Below are 8,976 nucleotides of genomic sequence, written 5' to 3' on the forward strand. Positions count from 1 at the left end.
AGTCAAACACGGTGCTCTCACAGCTGATGACATGAAGCCATTCAGTCTGATGTATGTGTGCACCACTGATGCAGTTTATAAATCCAGCGCCGATTTGACTTGTTGTGCTGCCAATAATGCGTTCTCTCGTACTGTGGAGCCCTCACTCTCTCTCATCTAACATTAATGACCAGCTCGCCTCTCTTACTGCCACAATCTACTCATTCATCACCTCACTCCTCAACCTCTGCGCAGGTTTAACTTGGACTGCCTTAACAACAAAAGGTGATAATCCATCATCTAAATGGGAGCAGATAAAGTTAATTGTAAAGTTAAAGTTAGATAAAGTGGATGAAGTTTCACCTGAAGTAGCTCTTTGCATAGATGGTGGTGCAGAGTGGGGTCATGCACAAAGAGGACAGGTTAGGAGTTGTCCACATGTTCGGGCTGGGCGATATGGCCTTTAAATAACAATATCCAGAATCTAAGACAACATAAAGTCTCATGTCATGATAATATATATGATGTTTATTGCCAGCCCTAGCTCATGTCACTGTTAATGTGTGTGTGTGTGTTTGGCACCCTTCAGGACACCTTGCCTTCACACTGTTGACACTGCTGTGACGGATCTGACCAAACAGACTTTTTCAGTCACTTTGGATCAATAAAGTGAAGCAGAGTGAGTCTAATCACATCTCTTGCTGCAGCACTGTGGGAGACAAACAAACAGATCTCTTATGAAAACTGATCAATTGTTTTAACGGCCTGTCGTAAATAACACCACGAAAAACTCGGCACGGCGTCCTTTGTTAGGGTTTATTGAATCCGTCCGACCTCAACAGGCCTAGTTCAGTAAACATGTACCACAAACATTGGCAGGCAAGAACTCAGAGGCAGTTGACGCATGATAATCATGATAACATACATTTTAAATAATACAAAATATACATAAATAGGTCATTCATACGTACGCACATGCATACTGAACACACACATGCAGACTCGGACAGGGCTTTTAAAAAGACAGACTGACAGGATGTTGTGCTGTGTGAGGAGTTTGATAGTCCCATTAAGACAGGTCTTCGTAGAAAAAAGTCTAATTTTCAGGATATACTATATATATTTGTTTTGACATTAATCGCTGCAGCACTTGAGAGGGAGATGCTGCCTCAAGAGAAATTTATGTTGGGAAAAGAAGGAAAAAGATGAATAAACTACATGCAGGAGGAGTTAGCTGCATACTGAGTGTCTTATTCTTGGGGCAGTATCCTCACTAATGGGCAGGGACAATGATAGGGATCTATCTTATCTCTCTGTGCCATTAACAGTGGAAACCAGTGAACAACTGATTCAAGGAAATGAGGAGAAGCTGCAGAACATTACCGTCCTTCCATCTGGATTTTAACACTAACAAAGGATGGAGAACCCTACACATGTAACACAATCTCTTGAATATTCTTATACATTATGATTCATCTCTGTTTTCTAAATACTATAGTTTATATGCACAAATACTAAAGGAATCTCCTACAAAACCTAATAGAAATACAGGAAAAGAAATGTTGGGATTTTTTTGGTCTCTTGGTTTATGACTTCACACTAAACTAGAAAGTCAGTATAAAGCTCAATAATGAGCTGATATGTAAATGTGACTGGAAAACAAACCTGATATTGATTAGCACAACAGCGCGGGAAAAACAATCTGCATTCATCCAGTAATGACTGTGCTCTGTCTTTATTGTTGCATTGCAGTCGGCATTGATTTAGTAGGATTTTCACCTCATTTCTTTGTCTGCTGAGTGCTCCAACGAAGGTGATTTAAGTTGGAACACAACTAATCTAACATAATTTTAGCACCTGCTGAAGGGGCTCAGAGGAAGCCCAATTTGAAACCGTACAGTGTGAACACATTTTGATCCAAAAAGAAAAACCCTGGAGAACACAACTTAAATACTCATATGCACATACGATTTACCTTTTACATTTACAGCAACAATATAATGACCCAACAAACATTTTGTCACAGAAAGATTTTGTTCGCGGCTGTGTCTTTGCAACAACACTTTTGGCCTGAGTGTTTAATTAATTTCTGTCACTACACAACGTTCACAGTGAAAAGAAACAGCCCCAGTGTACTGGTCAGGGCGACAGCTGAAGGGAGAAACATTGATCTAAATGTGCTATGGTCGTTGGTCCATGAGAAAACAGAGGTACTGCCACACATAGACAAACGCATACTCACACACTGTTGCTCTCAGTGCTGCAAACTTACACACACACACACACACACACACAGACACACTCTCATACTCTCAAAGCTGTCGTATGACAAGGGAATTGTTCATTTCCTCTGGCTACCACAGATGGGTCTCCCGGATCTCAGAGATGATGTTATTGGCTTTTTTGAGTGCCTGAGAGGGGAAAAAGAGAGGGCTGTTAAATCACTAGCCTTAAAGTAGTACATAAAAGACTAGGAGAAATGACTTGCTTTTCCCGATGCTCAGAACCTATTCAGAGAACAAAAGAATCAAGCAATTTTACCTCAAGCATTTGAGCAACCTCAGTCCGCTGCTGTGCCGTGTCCTGTGACTCAATGAGCAGTTCCTGCAGCAGTGGCTGTTTGTAAAGCTGACCCACCAGCTCACTCTGCAGATGCTCTTTCACAAAGTTCACCAGGAAGTGCATCACTGTCTTGGGCACACTGCAGACACACAGTTAGAGACACAGTTGGAAAATCAGCATCAATAACAACAGCCGATGTCATCAATAGATAAAGAAAAAGAAATGGTGAGTGTGGTCCCCCCCCCTCCAGGTGATCTGGACTTCTTCCTGGCGAACCTGTCTTGGATGCTTTTACGGACAATGAGGAAGTAGCAGTTGATGAGGCGCTGAATGACCTCACAGTCCCTCTGCTCCCTCGCACTCAGCTTGCGGGATATGGGCACTGCCTGGCAAAGAGGTGAAAAGTTAAATGTTGACGGTCTGCGATGTATTCACTACTAAGTGTTTTTTCTGCCTGCTAATCCCACCACTCACTGTGTCGAGGAGGTTAATGGCCTGGCCTTTGCTGGGGCTGCCGAAGCCTGTAGCCGGTGCTTTCTCTTCTGCAAACTTGTCGTTCTTCCAGCGCTTTCCTCCATCAAGGGCCTCTGCCTGACAGCAAGAAATCCGAGGAAGTCAGAGGGTCAAAGCAATTTTGGCTGAGGCTGGAACACCACTACATACTCTGAAAGGGACTGTACTGTTTGGACGTGAAACATGATGGTTAAGGCTTTACAGAACTCAACTTCTGCTGTTTACCCTGGCAAAATAAATGATAAATATGAGTACCTGCTGTAAAGTGTAAATAACTACCTGCTGACTGTTGACAGATGCTGAGACCTGCCCAGCATCCGTGAAGTCTGGATGTTTTGTGTTGATGTAGGCGAGCTCTATTGCTACTAAGTTGTGTACCTGAAGGAAAAAGGCAGAGGAAAATACTTCAGGCAGTTAATAGGACTGAGATCATCTGATAGTTATTATAATTAGAATGAAAGATAATTTTAGGTAAACTGTGGATTACCATCTCATTAGTAATCGGCAACCGCTTCCTCAGTAATCCAGTCACTACTTCCACAATGGAATCGTGCAGTTTGGGGAATCGCAGAAGCTCCTGGCAAAAACAAAGACTTTCTCTGTTGAGCTGGGGCTGTCTTAATTAATTCTACACTGTTTTAGGGAGGCAATAAACATCTGCCGACAAACCTGCGTGCTAAAGGATGAGCAGTGCTGGATGATCCTCTGCAGCTCTTCATGAACAAGCTCTACACAGCGCAGACTGGGCTCCTCCAGCCGTTTAATTTGCCGCTTCACCAACAACTCAAAGGACACCTCGGGCACAAAAAGCGCTGGCCGCGGACCCTGCAGGGCAAATTAAACACACACACACACACACACACACACACACACACCAGCTCTATTATTCACCTGCTATTCCTCCAAATGAGAGAGCTTGACTAGAATTTGGATTAAACAATTTACGCGAGTAGAAATCAGGACAGGCTCACCGTAGCATTGCGGATGGCGGTGAGGACATCAAGCTCAGTCAGCCCTCCCAGGGGGTCGATGGACTGCAGAGTGCGGCCAAAGGTCTCATGGAATATGTAACAGATCCGAGCACCCCCGCAGCTGTAAAAGAGATTGGTTCAGCTGTGACACGATCATGGTTTCTCTGGGCTGCGTGTCAGCAGAATTAATCGCGCCAAAATTGAATGCAGTCAACCAAAAAAGGTCAATATTTTCTCACTACATATTTGCATTAATTAGCTGCCTCGCTGTAAGAGAGCTGTAGAGATGACGGTGCCAACAGAAGATGCTGACACCACTTCAATTGACAATTACAAATTCCCAAGGACATTACCCTCATGGCATACATTGTGAACCAATGTAAATAAAATGCTGATTTGTGCAACACAAGTACTATATTAGTTGACCAAAAATGGAAGATGAACTAAAACAGGAAGCAGGATGCTTCCATCAGTAAAGCATTTGCTATTCAATAAAGACCCTGCTGTTAGGTCAGACTCACAGCTCTGACGTCTGGATGTATCTGGCTGTCCCCTCGATGGTGTTGCAGTAATCGCTGGCGAACTTGGTGACAATCTGCAGCAAGGTGGCACTGTGGTCTTCTACAGGCTGGCCATAGCTGTTTAGCCTTGTCTGGTACTGGGCATTCAACACAGTCACTCGGGTTTTGAGGTCTGGCAGGCAGTCCCGAATGTGGTGCATGAGCAGCCTGCTGAGAGTTTTGGCTAGATAGCGTGAGCCTGCTCGGGAGGCGAGCGAGGGATAGTGGCGCTGCAGGAAGGCCTGCTCATCCCTCATTGAGTCCTCCAGGCTCTTCTGGGTATTGATGTCATGCTGGCTCCTAAGAGCATCACCAATTGGGGCAAGAGAGTGAGCACTGTCAGATTATCAGGGTAATAAGGGCATCATAATTGCCTCTGTGGTGTACTGTGATGCTAAAAATATGATACAGCCAAAGTAAGTAAAATAAATCAACCTGTTCACCACTCCAATAATCCCAAGTTTGACTGGAATGACTCGACCAAGAAGGACCTCCAGAGCATCAGTCCCTGCATCCATCAGGTCCAACTTACTGATCACAAGCAATGTTCGACGACCTGACAGACACGCAAAGAGAGACATTTGATTATATTTTTAAAGCCACCCTCCAGTCAAAATATGTTTTTTTTCTTGTTCCGTCAGTTTAATGTTTGAGTTTAACTGTGTAGAATGATTTATGTTCAGGGTTTGACACTAAAAGACTGTTATTTTTTTTACATTCAACACTGGCGGTGTAAATTTTCTCTGCACTCACTAAAAACCTTATTTCAAGAGATGCAACTACCAGCAGGACTTGAAAGATCACACATAGTTTTGTAGGCAATCCTGGTCCATAATCAGCAACACAGTTTTGATGTGGTAATCTCAGTAGAATCACATTGTGTGCAGCAGTCAAAGTTGTATAACAATTTTCCTTTTTACAATTTAAATTTTTCATGAGAGAGGTGCCATTTTAAGGATGTTAATGTGGTATTTTTGTATTTTGTGTGTGGGCAGCTTTGGCTCAGGAGTTAGAGTGGGTCATGCACTAATCAGAACATTGTTGCTTTGACCACCGGATTAAATCAATGACCCCAAATTTCTCCTGATGTGTGTTCCATTGGTGTGTGAATAACTGAGCACAAAAAATGAAGGGCACTTTGGACAGAAAGCGGTGCACTGCACCTGATGAGAAGGTCGGCACCTTTCATGGCAGCCTCTGCCATCAGTGTATGAAGTGTTCTAAGTGTTTTAAAGTGCTTTGAGTAGTCAGTAGACTAAAAAGTGCTTTATAAATGCTATCTACTATTTATGTCACCCACAAATTAGAAAATGTTCATGTGTTAACATATGTGAAGAGTGGATCCTTACGGACAGTTAACAGTCCTCCAAGTTTAGTTTTCCATCATTCATATTGACAAAGACAAGAGGAAAGCATTGTGTGGGACATCGTAGAAGAAAAAAACAAAACAGGTCTCTAACGGCACAGGATCAGCGCTTTCAATGGGCCAGCAGGAGAAGCCAAGGCACATTTGTGCCCAGATACATATATCAAAACTGGCACACAATCAACATTTTAAATCCCCACTGCCTACCTTGCTGACAAATACCACAGGCAGATTCTCATCAACTATCACTCTAGTCCTCAGAGTAAACAATGATATCAACAGCAATTTCCTATGCAAATTGTAACTGTTAGGATGCTGTTAACAGTAAAGACTGGTGGGTCCAGGAGTTCCTCGTGCAAAATCAATAACTTAAGATGCAGCTCCACTTGACACACATTATGTAATAAACACTGATGGAGAGGAAAGAAAATGGAAATGAAATCTGTGGAGAAGAGGCGCCTGTGTGCAAAATGTCCTACCATCTGGATCAACCTCGCGAGCCAATTTTAGTGCATCAGAGGTGGCCAAGTCAGAGTTGGCAGGGGACACCGCGAGGATGAGGGAGTTTGGATTGGAGATGAAGGACAAGATCATCTCTTGTACTTGAGCCTCGATGTCCTCTGGCTGGTCCCCAACAGGAACCTGAGGCAACAATAATGAGCAGTTACTGTAAGCACAGCACAGATGGGGTGCTGCTGTGAGACTGCTGACATGCAAAACAATCAGCACTTATCATGATTATGACTGCAAACATGAATCAAAATCAACATCCCTGTCAAGTGGCTGAGTGTACCTTAGTTATTCCAGGTAAATCAACCAGAGTTAGATTTAGGACTTTGGGGGAGAAAATCTTCAGATATATGGACTCAGTGCTGATTCCCTGGAGAGAATAAAATAGAGAAACCGTGAATGCAATGTAAAAAGATACATTTAATGCATCACTGAGTTGTCATCAATGCTTTTCTTTTTACCTTGTTGTCACCAGAACTGCGGTCAGTCTCTGCTTCGATTTCTTGACGAATTTCCTGAAAATCTGTGAAGACCTGTCAAAAAAGGTGAGAGAAAGATTCATCACCTAAACACAGCACATAATACGAGAATATTGCAGCATGCACATCTTTGTATTATTCAATGTACCTGGTTTTTGCAGTGCATGAATGTACCCCATTCTTCAGCTTTGACACCTCAACAAACATAGAGGAGCAAGTGTCAGTAATTTTACAGATACATTTCCGGTTAAATTTGCAGTTTGGGGAGAAATAAGGGAAACTGAAAATATTTCAAATGGACCTTTATCATGCTTGACAGATGACGGTCAGAACAAACAAAATGTGTGAGGGGGTTCACAAAAGAAATGATGAGGCTGAGAAAGGATAAGACCAAGCAGAACAAATATGCAGAGACCTGGGTAGCTGTTTTGGGCATTTTGTTTAACCCCATTGTCTGAAAAAGTAGTGAATAAGAAGAGAAAGAAAGACCTGCATGTTAGCAAAGAGAGGAAAAAGCTCTACAAGAAGTAGCTGACAGTTTAAAGAGTGACGGAAAGTGTTGTGCACACATAAACTACCTTGAGCAGACTCCATGCCTGGACAGAAACAACAAACCTGCTGCCCTACTTTAATATGCTGATATTATAATTTTGTTCCACCACACTTGATTGTGTGTTATCAAGCACAATCACAACAACTCCCCTCTTATTCAAAAGGATGAATAAATGTGCAGATACCACTCTCGATCTTCAGTCTCTCCTGCATAGGGGCAACATTGATTAGCTGCAACACGAGGGGTCGTCTTGTGACTATTCCAGATCCCCGAGGCAAGAAATCCCGTCCAACCAGGCTCTCTAGCACAGAGCTCTTTCCACTGCTCTGTTATGGAACATAGTAAAAGCAATTCAGTAATGTTTCTAACAGCACTGATACAGTTTCCATTTGTGTGCAGTGCACTACAGACACATATTCAACACATATTTAAGAAACGGAAATCAGAAGCGTTACAATTGTAATTACAGTGGTATTCAGGGAAGGGCTCCAGGTAATGACTACATTTACAATTGAGCTTTTCATTGTTATTTTTCCAGACTGACCTGAGATCCAACCACGACAATCTGAGGCAGCTGTATGACCTCTGCACCTACTGTGAGGAAGACCTCCTGCAGCCGGTTGATGGTGGGAATTAGAGTCTCCATCTCTCCAACAGACTGGGCAAACTTACTAAATGGGTAAAAACAGAACAATCTGAAGGGACAGAAAGGAAGAACAGCAAAGCAAATCACATGACGTTAAGTCATACTTAAAATAGGGTTAATAACGCTAGCCGGGAAAATATTATTCCCAAAAGTCCAATCAGAGCGAGGCTGCATTTTATCCTGAGCAAGAACAACAAAAACACAACATACCTGCGACTGACAACAAAAAAAAATGTATAAGCCACAGTTATTACCATGGCAAGGTGTTGCTTGCCAACAGGATAAGTGGTCCTGATGAGAGGGGTTTGACGCCCAAGCATCAGTGAGACAAACATTGTCCTCTAAGATTACAGATGTTGTCAAGCTACAACCAGCCATTAGTTATCAATCACTGCACTGTACTAATATCCAAGTTACATGGCAACAAATAATTGTACAGCGCAGGCCGAAGTGCTCGGTGTTACCAATTAATGTTAGCTGGCTAAAGCTAATTGGTATATGCAGGAAGTGAAAGAGACATTGCAGGCTTCGCGCTAACGCTAGCTTAACCGCTGAACAACCGATGCTCCCTTGAGAACTTACCGGTGAACTACAAATAAATATCCCTCCTTATTAAATGTGTCTATCCTTCATAGTTCGCACAAAAGGGGCGAGCGTCAAAAACATCGCATTTTGTCCAAATTGTTATCCAATATTAGCAGCACAAGATGTAGCCGTCAGTTCACTACATAGGCGGTACCCGCTTTTTTCCCCCACCGATCTGATTGGTCATAAAATATGACTCATGCTCTGAATAGTCACCTGATTGGTCGATATGTGAAAGAGGTAGAGTTTGGT

The 8,976-nt window shown here is 42.8% G+C and overlaps 1 protein-coding gene across 3 annotated transcripts; it reads right to left on the reverse strand.

Annotated features, from left to right (window-relative positions):
- Window positions 1-780: 780 nt before the first annotated feature.
- Window positions 781-8,899, reverse strand: si:dkey-32e23.4 (dynamin-1-like protein). Of its 3 annotated transcripts, none has more exons than XM_037097089.1 (18): window positions 8,722-8,899; window positions 8,038-8,164; window positions 7,678-7,819; window positions 7,356-7,394; window positions 7,089-7,135; window positions 6,923-6,994; window positions 6,745-6,831; window positions 6,431-6,593; window positions 5,021-5,141; window positions 4,547-4,885; window positions 4,026-4,146; window positions 3,724-3,879; window positions 3,542-3,631; window positions 3,334-3,432; window positions 3,016-3,132; window positions 2,818-2,927; window positions 2,521-2,680; window positions 781-2,390 (listed from the first exon to the last, which is right to left on the reverse strand). In XM_037097089.1, the coding sequence occupies exons 2-18, from the start codon at window positions 8,137-8,139 to the stop codon at window positions 2,334-2,336; spliced, it is 2,022 nt and encodes a 673-aa protein (XP_036952984.1). In that variant the 5' UTR covers window positions 8,140-8,164; window positions 8,722-8,899; the 3' UTR covers window positions 781-2,333. The 3 variants fall into 3 exon arrangements, with proteins under 3 accessions (XP_036952984.1, XP_036952985.1, XP_036952986.1); XM_037097090.1 differs by having other exon boundaries at window positions 8,038-8,188; XM_037097091.1 differs by lacking the exon at window positions 7,356-7,394 and having other exon boundaries at window positions 8,722-8,898.
- Between the last annotated feature and the right edge of the window lie 77 nt (window positions 8,900-8,976).

This window comes from Acanthopagrus latus, chromosome 5 (assembly GCF_904848185.1).
Source record: "Acanthopagrus latus isolate v.2019 chromosome 5, fAcaLat1.1, whole genome shotgun sequence".
NCBI lineage: Eukaryota > Metazoa > Chordata > Actinopteri > Spariformes > Sparidae > Acanthopagrus > Acanthopagrus latus.